The following is a 14,834-nucleotide window of genomic DNA, read 5'->3' as shown; positions in this document are numbered from 1 at the left end:
CATGGTTGGTCGTCCTGGCAACAGCCCCGCCCTTGAGTGGGGTCCAGAAGTCTCCTTCATTAACAAAAGACACCTTTATCACTCTCAACAGGTAGGATATTTAGGAGCAGAGAGTGAAAAGTTGTTGGGCTAAGGCCAAATATATATTTCTCATAAATCACAGCGTCACGCCGTCTTAACCATTTGTAAGTGCAAGCTTTCATGATGTTAAATACATTCACATTGCTGTCCAGTCCTCTGCCCCTGTAACTTTTCACCTTGTAGGGCAGGAACTCTGTATCCATTAAAAAATAACTCCTCGTTCTCCCCTCCTCTCATACGGCATTCTGCTTTCTGTCTTTATGATTTGACTCCTCTAAGAACCTTATTGAGTGGAATCCTGCAGTATGTGTCTTTTTGTGTGTGGCTGGTTTCACTTAGCATAATGTCCTCAAGGCTCGTCCATGTTGCATCGTATTGCACAATTTCCTTCCTTAAGGCTCGATGTCTTACACTGTATGTACAGAGCACATTTTCCGTATCCACGCCTCCATCAGTGGACGCTTGGGTTTTTCTCGTGTTTTGGCTCCTGTGAGTAATGCTGTGACCATGTAAAACACGGTGTACGCTTCTCTTCTGGAGACCCTGCTTTCAGTTCTTAAGGGTTTATCCCCAGGAGTGGAGCTGCTGCCTCATTTGCTAATTCTGTGTTTAATCTTGTGACAAATTGCCATACTCTTTCCCACGGAACATCTCTCACCATCCTTCCTCTTTCAACCTCTGTGTGTCTTTGGAGCTCAAGGGAGTGTCCTCCAGACCGCATGTGGTTGGATTGTGCGTTTTCACTTGTTCTGCCCGTCTCTCTTTTTGGAGAGTTTCACCCACTTACATCTTAACATAATGATGGAGAAGGACTTTTTCACTGCATTTGGTTTCCCATGTGCCTTAGAGCTCTTTTTTGATCCCTCACTTTCTGTATTATTTTCTGTTTTGGTGAATGTTTTGTAGTGAAGTGTTTAAATTGCTTTCTCACTGCCTGTTGTCTCCATTCTAGAACTTTTTTCGCTACGGTTACCACGGGGATGACATTCAGCATCCTGAAGATACAATTGTGGAATTTCAGTTTGTACCAACTTAAGTTCGATTAACGTACAAGAATCTGCTCACTTACAACTCCATCCCCACCCCTTTGTGGATGTCACAGAATTACATCTTTATTCATTGTGTGTCCAAAAACATAAACTAAAAATTATTTTGAGTGCATTCATAGTGTTTCAAAGTATGTACAAAACAAGATGTGGAATTATAAGCCAAAGTTACATAATTTCAACTTTTAGAGGAATGATTGCTTTTCTTCAGATTTATGAATCTCTGAAATCATGTAGAAAACCAAGTGCAGTTACAGACTGTTGTGGCCATACTCCTCGTGTTATAACCTGCCGTGGGCTGGCCTGCCCCGAGACCTTAGTTCTCGCACGGCCTCCAGTGACTGTCTCCTGTCCTGTCCTTGCGTCTGCCCTACTCCCGGGAACAAGCAGCTCTTGCAGAAAAGGTCGGTGGTCCCCACCTCCCACAGCGGTTGTCTGTCTGGGAACGTCTTGATCTCCCTCTTGCTTTGCGGCACAGTCTTGCTGGATATAGGAGTCACACGTGACGGGTCTGTCTTCGTGCGGCGTTTTGAATGTGTTGGTGCACTTTCTCTCAAACCCAAAGTTTCTGGTGAAAAATCTGCAGATAAGCTTACTGAGGGCCCCTTGAGTGTGATGAGTCTCTTCTCTCTTGCTGCTTTCAAGATTCTTGGTCTTTTGGAAGTTTGGTTAGAACTTGTTTCAGACTCAGAGTGGGTCTGAGTTCATCTTCCTTGGCTTTCTTTGGGCTTCATAGGTGTTCACATCTGTGTCTTGTATTACATATGAGATGTTTTCAGTAATTATTTCTCCAGATAGTCTCTTGGCCCCTTTCTCTCTTCTTCTTCTGGGACTCCCACTGTGTGTATGCTGGGCTGAGTGGTGGGTCCCACAGGTCTCTCAGTCTCTGTTCATGGTTTTTCAGCTCATTTTCTTTCTGTCCCTCATTTTGGGCCATTTCTATTGCCCTGTCTTCAGGTTCACCGATTCTTTCTTTTGCCTGTTCAAGTCTGCCTTGGACTCTACCCAGGGAATTTTTCACTGACATTATTATATGTGTTGAATTTTCAGCTGTTGAATTTTTTTTTCCTTTTTCTCTTTATGTTTTCTCTCTTTTTATTGATTCCATCTTGTTCATAATTATTTTCTTGACTTTGAGCATCTTTTAGACTAGTCCTTGTCTAGTAGATCTGACGTCGGGTCTTCTTCGGGGATAGTATCTGTTTGGCAGCCCCCCCCCCCCCTTTAAATTGGCCATACTCTGCTGTTACTTTGTGTGCCTTGGGATTTTTGTTGAACACTGGACATTTTGATCTTCATAATGTGGTAATTCTGAAAATCAGATGTCTCCCCTGCTCCAACAATGGATCAGCCTGAGACTCTGTAATGAGCGGAACGGCGTTGGAGGTCACCCGGCACACACACGCACGCACACACGCACACACATGTGTGCCTAACCGGTCGTCTCGTGAAGATGGCAGGCGGCCAACTCATTGTCTTGAAATGCGGATAAATTGCAACAAGGAATCAATACTTTCTCACAGGAACTGTGTCACCAGGTGACAAGACCGAATCCAAAGAGCGGATGCCTCTCTTTCTACATTTTATTCTAGCTCTTTATTCTGAGAAGGAAGGAAAGACTTCTGTTTTCTTCGACCTGTAGTGCAGGCGTGGGTATGGGCGTTGAGCACAAAGGGCCTGTTGGCATCAAAGCAGAGCAGAGCCTGGACACGGTGCCTCTGGATGGAAGTTGGGCAACAGTTCTGATGGTCCCTGGAGTGTGAGCTGGGCTCCGGGTGCAGGAGCTGGGGTTACGGGACCCCCAGGTGGAGGGGAGATGGTTGGCCTGGATCATGAGTGTTCGGTCAGTGAGATGCAAACGGGGCCTTTCAGTAGACAATGTAGAGGGAGAGCAGGGAGGACCTGTAGATGAAATGTGACTTGGAAGACGTGCCCAGAATGGACAAGGCTCGGCTGTAGTGTCTTGAGGGGGATTTGGGGGGTAGACTCTCAATCAAAGCCAAGAAGTGCGAGGGACGGTAGTGTTACAAGGAGGGAGGGCTGTGTGGGACGGGGCACGTGCAGGGTCTTCTCGGGAGGTTGCAGTTGCCTGCCGGGTCCTTGTCGTGAGTCACCAAGGTACACTCATGCTGGTGTGGGTTTCTACAACCAGTGTATTTTGTAAGTGGGCTTTTGAAAAACCTTAAGTCACCTGAATTCATCTGGTAATGAAACTGCTAATGTATCGTTTTATGTGCTTGTTTTTAGGGATTGCTTTTTAGAAGTTTGGTGTAATTTGCTTTTTTAATTATGTAAAACACATATGGCTTCAGAGCGAGCAGTGTAAAATGGGGGGCACTCGGGTGTGGCAGACGTCATCCCCACGTCCCCACCCGCACGTCCCCTCCCTGCCCCACCTGGCTTGTCAGGGGAAGGCGCTGTTCCACACCCAGCATCTGCATCCCGCTTTCTTCACCGGGCGAAGTGCACCCAAGGGATCGTTACCAGTAAAAATGGAGGTCTTTCTCATTCTCTCTCTCCCTCCCTTTCCTTTGTCCCTTCCCTCCATGTCTGCCACCTGGGCCCTGTGTTTTCCTGCTGCTCGTGCTCCTTTGATTCACCGATTCCCAGCCTTTCATTACCATAAATAACGTTACAGGGTCATCTGGCACATCGGTCATTTTTTGTTTATCTGTCTTAGGATAGGTTCTGAGAAATGGTGTGAGAGTGGTCAAGAGTAAATCGAATTTTGTAATTTAATATTTTATCATGTTAAAATTTGAGAGGGTCGTATGACGATAGACCTTACCTGGGTTTTGACATTTTAGCTGTGCTTTTATTACTGAACCTGTTTTATGGTGGCACATCAGATAATTTATTAGCAACATTATGGCGCACGTTCTTGGGATATTTTTGTGTATTTGCATATTCTGTTATCATCAGAACATGAATTGAGGGTGGGAATGGTCAATGCAGGTTTTCTAAAATAAAGCACTAATTAATACTAAGGCTTAATAGGCAAGAGCAGCACGTAGGAGGTAAGTGATCAGTTAATGACCTGGATCTTCTGTGCACACTCGTTTGTGAATCAAATAAATGAAGCCTTGTAAGGAGTTTTGTTTCCGTGAATCTCTAGAGGCATCATTTCTGTATCCCGCTGTGCTGGAGAATTGTGCTCTTAAAGTACCTGTAACTCCGGAACTTTCTTCTTTCATTCCAAGGTTCGTGTTTTATTCGCACTGACCAGCTCGATGGTGAAACTGACTGGAAGCTGAAGGTGGCGGTGAGCTGCACGCAGAGGCTGCCAGCCTTGGGGGTGAGTGTCCTTGCGCTTCCGGTGCCATTCACGTGTCGTGCTCGCTGCCGGGCAGTCAACAGTTTCTGTGTACCAGCCAGCTTACTGAATGCCCTGACAGTTTTTCAAAATAATTTTATTATTACTAACGAAGGATTGTTGAAAATTACGCCAAAATTGTTTCTGTGGTGTCTTAGCACATGCCCTGCTCGCCTTTCCCTCCTTTTCTCTCACTCTCCCTTTCCTTTTGGTCTTTTCCTTCTAAACCCTCTCAGTTGGGTAGTCGTTAAGATTGAGAACTTCTGGCGGGTTAAGTGAGTCCATTATTGCTAACTGGCTCCCTGGTGGTCTGGTTGCCATAGTTTTGGCAGACCTCGGAGCCCAGATGAAGTTCGCCTCCTCGTGGAGCCCGGTTCGTGTTGCGCCGCCGTTCTTGGGATGGCGGAGAAGCTTCTTCCCTCGGGAGGAAGGGGCGTGTCGCGGTGTCTCTTGGCCCAGAGAGGAGGAGGAGCGCACCCTCAGCACCTCGCATGGTCTCCGCCCAGTGCCCCTCTGTTCCCGGGAGTAGGCAGGGCTGGGATTGGAGGAAACCGTGCCTCTGGATTTCAGCATTTTCAGCCAGGTCTCACGAGTGCTGACGCCCTCCTAAGCCTGCACACATCTTTTTGTAACAAAACCACAGTTGAGGCCGCTTGGTGCTCGTGTGAGATGTAGCATATACCTGAATGAGAGGAGCTTCGTTCTTCTGACATGATTTTCTCATAACCGGCGTAGACTGAAGAAAACTTGCGATGGTCCAAGAAAGACCTTTGACTCAGGCAGTCGTCGGTCAACGGAAGGGGATTGGGTGGTATAGATTTGGTCACTTTCCTTAGATTGGTCGGGTCTGGATAGGAATAGCTGCTGGTACTGCATGCGGTTTCCGGTTACTGACCTTCCCCATCCTGTGCACACTGGACCTTTTGGGAACTACATGTGTGTGGCGTGTGTAAAACTTGGAAGTATTTGGTTCTTTAGGTATTTTCGGTTGCCTGTATGTTTGGTGCTCCCTAGGTTGAAATTCATTCTTTTATATGTTTTATCTGTGTCTTCCAAAACCTGTTGTCACGAATGGGCATTTGCTTATTTGTTCTGTCCATTCATTGCCACGTAATAATGCAGGTCATATAATATGTCTGTCATACTTAACCTCTCCTCCTGACTTTCCCTCTCTCTCTCTCTCTCTCTCTCTCTCTCTCTCTCTTTTTTTTTGGCAGTCCTTTAACACAAACACACACACACAACCATTCTTACCCCAAGGGTGACACAGGAGAGGGTGCGGGTTGCCAGGTTGGCACTCCACATCTTGGTTTCCTGACTGCTGACTTGGAGAAGGATCCCTCTCATTTCATCAGCTAACATCGTGCACCTCTGTCATGGGTGGGCCAAGTAGGCAGCCCCCAGTATGTGTATTTTTTAAATATACGAACGTGAAGACGAGGCATGTAAGTAGCAAGTCTTCCTTTGTCAGGGAAATTGTGAAAGGTAGAAGAGGGGTGTGGGTGAAGGAGTGCCTAGGCTTCCGCTCTAGTAGGTCATAGGTCATAGGTCATCTCAGAAGAGCCGTGCCCATATTCCTGTAACGAGAGTGTAATTACTGGTGACCGTGCTTCAAAACACTTAAGTAGTGAAGAAAAAAATCTCAGTTTCTTAGAGAAAATTTGGACAGTTCATTGTTTTAATTTGTACGTCTTTGGATACTAATTCAGTTGGAAATCTGCACCACGTGTTCACTAGAAATTTGTCTTTATTTCGTTGTTGGCCCTTCTCTCCTGCCCATTTTTGTGTTGGTGTTTGCCAGTCAGAATTTTATATGCACTCATGTGCGTGTAGTATTGAATTGATGAAACCAGATGTATGCAAAGTGTGTCCTGTTTTTAATTCTTCCCTGTTTAGACACGGAAATATTCTTAGATCTCTGGTATCATCTCAGTACATCTTGTGGTCTCCATCATTCCCCGGGTCAGAAGTTGTGTTGGAAAATTGTCGAGACTACTGTTCTGGATCAGTTTCTCAGTCAGTGCCAGGTGGCACACCACTCGGATGATTTGTTTCCAGTCTGTTAATTCTCAATGTTCTGGGATGGTTTATTTAAATTCCGTAGGATATGGAGTGAGCTTTGCCCACTCCACAGGGGGCAGGCACAAATGGGAAGCTAGGAAGTCATTAAGTCACAAGTCAGGGATGTGTGGGAAAGTGTGCATGCAGAACCCGCCAGCCTGCTTTTCAGTGGCTGTGCCATCAAACACCCCCACCGGCCGTGCATGATTGCTGCGGTTTCTCCACAGCCTTGCTAATATTTGGTGGGGTGATTTATTTTTCTTATTTTTTTACTTTAGTCATTTCCGTAAGTGTGCAGTGACACCTCATTGTAGTTTGCATTTCCGTAACGGCTAGTAACCTGGAACATTGTTTCATGTGCCCGTTTTCCATCTCCGTATCCTCTTTGGTGAAATGTCTGTGCGTGCCTTTTTAGTGACTTTTGTGTCATCCCCTAGAATGTTCTTTCTACCTGATCACGCCATGTGCAAAGAAGACACTATAGCTCTTTTATGCAAGTGTGCATGTACGGCCTTCTCTTTCTTTTACTCGCAGTATCACACTGGCTGCGGTCGCTAATTGCATTGTTGAACGGAAGTGATGAAACCGTTCTGCTTTCCGTTCTTGGGGAACACGTAGCTTCTTAACATCATTTGTGATGGTAGTTGTAGGCTTTTTTAAGATTCCCCTTATCGGGCTGTGGAAATTCTTTCTATTCCTAGAACGTCCTGAGACGTTTTGTTATGAATGGGTATTGGATTTTTCAGAAGCTTTTCTGTCTGTTGACATGATCATATGGTTTTTCTTTGTTATCTGTTAACACGATGATTGACATGGACTGGAAACATTTGTATTTTGTTTTGCTTTTGTTGTAATGCCTTTGGTTTGTTACCTAGGGGTGAGCTGGCCTCATAAGTTGAGTTGGGAAGTCTTTTTGCCTCCTGTATTTGTTGAAGTAGTTGGTGTAAGATTGGTGTCATTAGTTTTTACTATTGGACGTATTCAGCCTTGAAACTATCTGAGCTACAAGTTTACTTGGTGGGGAGGTAATTATGAATTGAATTTCTAAAGTAGATAGTAGAGTTAATCAGATTTATTATTCATTGGAAATTTATGTTTGTCGAAGAAATATCTGTTCCATATAAGTGGCCAAATTTAATGGTGTAAAATTCATAATCTGTTACTATTTTTTATTTTTTAAATTTTTATTATTTTTAAAAATACAATTTATTGTCAAGTTGGCTTACATACAACACTCAGTGCTCATCCCAACAAGTGTCCTCCTCAATGCCCATCACCCATTTTTCCCTTCTGTTACACTATTTTTTAGTGGTTGTAGGATCCCCCTTGCATCGTCAGTATTGGTAATTTATATCTTTTCTTCCTAGTCAGTCCGGTCTCATCAGAGGCTCATCGATTTTAGTCCTATTTCAAAGAACTTGCTTTTGGTGTCTTTGATCATCTTTATTGTTGGTTTATTTTCTGTATTACTTATTTCTTTCTGATATTTATTCCCTTCATTCTCACTTAGTTTGTGTTCAGTTTTTTATTCTTTGTTACCTTCTTAAAGTGGAAGTAAACTTGATTTTTACGTTGCTGTTTTCTGTTATAAGCCTTTAGCTGTAACACACCTAAGTGTTACTTAACCTGTATCACACAAATTTTACATACTATATTTTTATTATGTTTTTGTTAAATGTTTTCTAGGTCCTTTGGGATTTCTTCTCATCCTTTGTTTACTTGGAAACATTGTTTACTTACCTTGTAGTCGGGGATTTTCCTGATGTCCTTTGTAATTTAGTTGTTATTCAACCATGTTATGTTCGTCAAATGCGTTATGTTTTATCTCAGTCCTTTGGTACAAGTTGGGACTCGTGCCATGACCTGGCACGTGCTCTCTCCGGGTACAGACTGTGTTCTGCTGCTCTGTGGATATCCTGTAAGTGCTCATTGGGTCAAGTTGATGGAAACTGTTGTTTAAAGGTTGTATATTTCTACTTACTTTCTGCCATTTGTTCTCTTAATTAATGAAACAAGAATTTTAAGATACACTCTTTCTCCTTTGAATTCCATCAGTTGTCTGATGTACTCTGGAGCATCGCTGTTAGGTACACACTCAGAATTATTTCATCTTGTTGGTGAATTGACCTTTTTTCATTATGTGTGATAGGATGCTGTGTTGTGACATCTGCTCTGTCTGATGTTAATATGGTGATTCTAGTGTTCTTTTGATTGGTGTTTGCATGGCATATCTTTTTCCATGCTTTTATGTTTATAGTGTCTATTTCTTTATATATGGAGTGGGTTTCTTATTAACATAATAGAAGTAGATATTGCCTTTTTACTTACTGACAGTTGTTGCATGCTTAATGCGTACATTTACCCTCATAATAATGGTTGAGGTAAAGGCAATTATCTTGCTGTTTATTTTCTACTTATCTCATCTCTATGTTCCTTTTTTGCATCTTTAGGTATTATTTTAGATTTTTGTTTACTTACTATTACTGACTTATCAGCTGTAACAGTTGGTTCTATTTGTAGTGGTTGTTCTGTGGTTTCCAGCATGTTCCTCACCCACCAGCGTCTCTCTCCACTGGTGTTCTACCAGTTCATCTGTAATTTAAGAAACTTGCACAGTAGACTTCCACTTCCTTCCTCTTGTCTTTTGTGTTACCATGTCATGTGTTTTACCTCTGCGTGTTACAAACCACACAATAAAATGGATATATTTCTGCTTAAAGTAGTCAAGCATGTTAAGAAGGTATTAAAAAATAAAACCCATCTTTTCCACTTTCCTGCACATTCACCAGTTCCACAGCCCTCTTTCCTGTGTGTGGGTCCAACTTACCGTTCAGGATCATTTTCCTGCACCTCAAAAAACTTTTCAGTACGTCATGGAGAAGTCTGCTTGGTTAACTGTGAGAATTCTTGCTTGAAAAATGTTTTTATTTTACCTTCATTTTGGGGAGGCGTCTTTCAAGTTTTTGTTTGACAGTTTTTCTGGCCTCTGCTGTCATCTCGGAGCTGTCTCTGCTCTGCCTCATGGCATACGTCGTTCTGAAACACTCTGCAACCCTTCCGTCTCCTCTTTGTCTTTTCTTCCTCAGGGCGCTCTTTCAGGAATTCGTGAATGATGCGTCTGATTGGTCCTGCTTTGGGTTTGTTGTTTGTGGTTTTTTCCCCCCCAATTTCAAAAACTTTTACTCTTTATTTTTCATGCCTTTCTGCCCAACCCCTCTATCTGGGGCCTGAACGACCCATGTGGGAGACCACTCGTTATTCCCACAGTCCACTGGCACTCTCGTGCTCTTTTCTGTGGCTCGGTTTTGATAGTTTCTGTTGCTCTGTCTTCAGATTCACTAACCTTATCTTCTGCAGTATCGAGTCTTCTGTTAAGGCTGTCCAGCAAAGTATTTATTCCAAATATTCTATTGTTAATATCTGGAAGTTCCAGGTGGTTCTCTTCTTTCTGTTATTAAGTAGCTTTTTTTCTCCTCTCCCGATGTGTTTATAATTTCATTTAAATCACTCAGCAGTTTATAATACTTATTCTTTATCCATTGTCTCTGTTGTTTCCTGGTATGTTTCTAGTTTTCATTTTTACTCCTTGTTAGAGGTCACAATTTCCTGCCTCTTTGCATGTCTGATAATTTTGTAACAGATGCTGGATATAATAAATGTCATTTTTTTTCTTTTTTCAAAACCACTGATTTTATTTTCTTAGTTTAGCAGCCTATGAATAAACTTGATCTTTTCAAAGCTTGTTAAACTTTCCCAGGGTGGGCCTTGAATCCCCTTTATTGTGATGCTGGTGTAATCCTACTACAAAGGCCTGGTCTTTCTGGGATATCCATGAAAATTCTTGGTTGTTCACAGATGCCTCTGAGTGGCTGGCTGGTCAGACTCGGTCTCTTCCCCAATCTGTGTCATCTCTGGGGCTGGTTCTGGCTAGGGCTCTCTGGGTGTGCTCTGCCTGGCCAGAGCTCCCTCCTCCCAGCCAGGCGAGCAGTGGCACCAGCGGTGCACTCGTGAGCTCAGCGCAGGGGCCTCTGGTCCTTTCCACCTCGTCTCCTTCTCGGGGGTTTTGCAAATGCTAACTGCCCTGCCCCCCTGAGCTCCGGTCTCTGTCCCTAAATTTAAGAAGACTACCTTTGTGGGCTTGGCTTCCCCTTCACTTTGTGGGGGTGGAAAAATCCACTTTTGCAGGAAGCTGGCCACCCAGGGGTGCTTCTGGAAGCATTGCGTCCCATGTCTGAAAACGGCTGTTTCTCATATTTTGTTCATTTCCCCGATGTTTTTGGTGGGAAGGCAAGTCTCATGCCAGTTACAGCAACATAGCTTATAGAAGTCCTTGATTAATTTTTAATGAGAGATATAAATGCCTTGTGGACTAACTGATCTATGTGACATCAGATTATAGTGAGGGGCCCCGGGCGGCTCAGTAGGTTAAGCATCCAGCTTCAGCTCAGGTCATGATCTCATGGTTCGTGAGTTTGAACCCCACGTTGGGCTCTGTGCTGACAGCTCGGAGCCCGGAGCCTGCTTCGAATTCTGTGTCTCCCTCTCCCTCTCTGCCCCTAACCCACTTGTGCTGTCTCTTTCTCTCAAAAATAAATGAACCTAAAAAATTTTTTTTAAAAAGAATTCAGATTATAATTAGAAGATGGGTCATCAAGCATAAAATTTTAAAACACCGAATTAATGGGTCTTTGTTTTTGGTGGATTTCCTCGTTGTAGGGACAGACATGCTAGGAGGACGGGCCCTGGAGCGCACGTGCATGGGGCCACCCTCCTGCCTCACGGCTTCCAGGCCAATCAGCCCTTTCTCTTAGCACTCGTTGCGGAAAAGAAGTGGAGATTAATTTTTGCTGCTTATGACAGTGATGCCATTGAAAATAATATATAAATCATAAAAAGGATGGAAAACTACCATAATTTTACTCGTTAACGTTGGCTGCCGTTCACATTTGGGCAAAAGTTACTCCCGACAGCGCCCCTTCTGCCCCTTCTCCTCACCACGCGCTTGGGTGGTTGGATAGCTCTGTACATACTTTCTTCTGTTAGGATATTTATTCCACGGTATGTTTTGTGTCTCCTTTTTATGTTAGAAAACGTGTGTCTCTGCAAGTGCTCATGGCTGCGTGGTGCTTGACACATTCTAACTTCAGTGACCAGCCTGGTGTTTATTGGTGAATACGAGAGTTAACACGTGGACGCTTTATAAACAGTGTTAGAAATCAAAAGACAGACATATCTGAAGGATTTTGGTTCTTTTGCCAAGACGTCCCCCAAGACGGCAGCAGCGTGTGCATTTCCTGTGTATCAGTCCGTCGGTTGACCTGTCTTCTCCCATCTGATGACTGAAAATGTCATTTTGTTCAAATTTACGTTTATCTTTTATAAATGTGTGCTGTGGTATCTGCCTCTTTTTCTGTTGTATGTTTTTAGAGGTCTTTGTGTGCAGCTTGTGAAGCATTCGCATCAGTTTCCACTCTCCTTAAGTCTCGTCCACGTTTTTCATTTATGGTTTCCTTTGTCCCTTTGAAAGTCTACTGTATCTGTAGAGTGGCCTGCTGGTCATGCAAAAGTGATTCTTTTCTTTCTTTTTTTTTTTTAAAGTGGTTCTTTTTTAAAATGGCTACTTATCCAGCGGGCTTTGGTGCTGATCACCACACGTGACACGGTCACGGTGCTCGTTATCACACGTGACATGGCCGCGGTGCTGATCGTGACATGGCTGTGGTGCTGGTTATCATGTGTGACGTGGCCGCCATGCTGATTATCGCACGTGACACGGCCACAGTGCCGATCATCACATGTGACACAGCCGCGGTGCTGGTCATCACACGTGACATGGCCACGGTGCTCGTTATCGCATGTGACCCGGCATGGTGCTGATCGTGACATGGCCATGGTGCTGATCATCACACGTGACGTGGCCACGGTGCTCATTATCACATGTGACACGGCTGTTCTCGTTATTACACGTGACATGGCCGCCACGGCTGCCATTCCGATTATCGCACGTGACACGGCCATGGTCATCACTCTCGTTACAGTGACAGTCTTAATTGCAGCGGCGAATGTGTCCAGTCGGCATGTTGTATACCTTGACTTTGGACGATGTTATATGTTAGTTATGTTTCAATAAAAACAGTTTTTAAAAATAAAATGGTTACTGAGGCACCTGATGGTTCAGTCGGTTAAGCGTCCGACTTTGGCTCAGGTCATGATCTCACCGTTCGTGAGTTTGAGCCCCGCGTCGGGCTCTGTGCTGACGGCTCGGAGCCTGGAGCTGCTTCTGATTCTGTGTCTCCCTTTCTCTCTGCCCCTCCCCTGCTCACGCTCTGTCTCTCTCTGTCTCTCAAAAATGAATAAACGTGAAAAAAAAAAAAATAAATTGGTTACTGCCTTCGGTTTTATGCTTTGAATGTTTCTACTCCATGATCCTATTTTCAGTTTAAAAACGATTCCCGCTTTACACATCAAATCTCCTATCCTTCTAGCATTTATTTTGAGTCAAGCTGTGAGTGGGAAATCAGACTTAAGGAAACAACTTGTTGACCGACGGCAGCAGTGCCATGTACTGCTATTTTTGCAGACATGTAAAATTGCCCTCACTCCGTCTCCGAGCTTTCCATCCCCACGTCAGCATAGCAGCGCGCCCGTCACTCCCTACCTTGGCCAGGTGCATTGTTGCCAACGTCGCCTTCCAGTCTGCTTCTCGAGTTCTCGCTTTACAGTGTCTTTTGCCACGTAAACGTTTTAAGCTTCCCATGGTAAATACGGAAACACGTTTTCCTCTATGCTTGTGGAGGCTCGGTTGTGATCAGAAGCCTGTCTTGCCGACTCGGTGCCTGTGAGCGGGCAGCGATGCTTGTCGTTAGCACTGGCGGTGTCATACCTCTTCAGGCGTTCCCTGCACGTAGCCTCACAGAGAAGGGAGTTGGATCCCATCCCGAAATCTGCGTGGCTGCGGGATTGTTGTTAGAGGGAGTGTCAGACGCGTTGCTTGGTGTCACGCGCTGTGGAAAGGCCCGGTCGTGCTGGGCCGGGGCCTGGAAATTCGCCCTGCGGTCTCCTCCTCTCTCAGCTTTTTCCCAGGCTCGCTCAGACTCCCCTGTTTTCTGTCTACTTTGCTGTGCTTTTCTTCAATGTGGCAAAAGACAGCTGGGCCGTCACCTTATTACTTAGGACATCTAGCTTACGCTTCTCATACTGTTTGCTAAAATGGATTCGTTTCTGTCACGAGACGTGCTTGCGGCTTGTTGACTTTTCTGATACGATTCGAGCCGATTGCTTGGCGGGTGCCACTATTTCTCCGTCGGGTGTTCGTCTTGTTTTGTAGCCCGCGTCCTCCGTAAACTCTCCAGGGTGAAGCGGGGGAGAAGCAGATCGCGGACGCCAACCGACCGGGAGGGATTTCTGTTTGCTGCCTGGCCCACGTGGGGGCCCCACCCTGAGTCTTGCCCGCTGAGTCTCCTTCGCAAGAATTGTCGAGTCACCCGCGTGGACGGTTGGGAACGCCTGCGCTAAATACTCATTTGTTTGTAGCGGCCTTAATTTTGCTAAGAGAGGTAGAAAGAAAAGTGTGAAGTTAAAACCTGTATTAGACAGAACGTGCCCGAAAGCAAAGCCAAACGTAAGGCAAACGAACGAGGGTACCTGGGGTACTGGTGTTAACGCAGAATTCTAGGAAAGCGGGTGAGCCGTGACGGAGGCCAGGGGTGGAATCGCCAGCCCTGCAGAGGGTGTGATAGGGCGATGGCACGGGCGTGTATGCGGTTAAAGGGCACACGGGTGCACGCGTGCGCTCGGGAAAGTGAGCTTCCCCAGGTTCAACAGACCCTCAGAGAATTTGCCGGGCAGGTGAGGAGGGGCTCTCCTTCTGCGCCGTTGGCAGTTCTGTGTGTAAGTCGTGTGTCGGGAGAGGAGTTGAAATCCTATTGTGTCCTCATCTGTACCTTTGCCTGTCCCGTGTGCCGTGATCCACGGGAGGTGACGTTTTGTTACGCTCAAGATCACAAGGATGTGCTCCTCATTTTTATCAGTGACCCACGTGTATACATTTCAAGGGCAGTTACAGAGTTGTAGCATGCGGTTCAGATAATGCTAATTTTAAAATTTTATGGTTGATGCACTTTGATAGAGAGTGTGATTAAGCATTTAAGTAAAGTAACGGTGTAGTAAAATGAAAGCATTTGAAGTTCTGTTATGACCATAAAACCAAAAAGCAGTATATCCTAGAAAAAAGGAAAGCTTAACTGAATTTCTGGTATATTAATCAGTTTAAATTTGTAGCTTCATATAATTTGGCATATTTGTATAGATTTTTTTTTCGTAGGGAAAAAGCT

The 14,834-nt window shown here is 44.7% G+C and overlaps 1 protein-coding gene across 8 annotated transcripts in view; it reads left to right on the top strand.

Annotated features, from left to right (window-relative positions):
• Positions 1-14,834, top strand: part of ATP9B (ATPase phospholipid transporting 9B (putative)) — a 259,429-nt gene that overhangs the window by 91,109 nt on the left and 153,486 nt on the right. For all 8 annotated transcript variants that reach the window (XM_040478534.1, XM_040478532.1, XM_040478531.1 and 5 more), the window contains one exon: positions 4,328-4,422. In XM_040478534.1, the coding sequence (XP_040334468.1) occupies positions 4,328-4,422 (95 nt within the window). The remainder of the gene's footprint in view (positions 1-4,327; positions 4,423-14,834) is intronic.

Source organism: Herpailurus yagouaroundi, unplaced genomic scaffold, assembly GCF_014898765.1.
Source record: "Herpailurus yagouaroundi ecotype Mexico unplaced genomic scaffold, PumYag 142, whole genome shotgun sequence".
NCBI classification, from domain to species: domain Eukaryota; kingdom Metazoa; phylum Chordata; class Mammalia; order Carnivora; family Felidae; genus Herpailurus; species Herpailurus yagouaroundi.
This window is presented reverse-complemented; position numbering and strand designations above follow the sequence as displayed.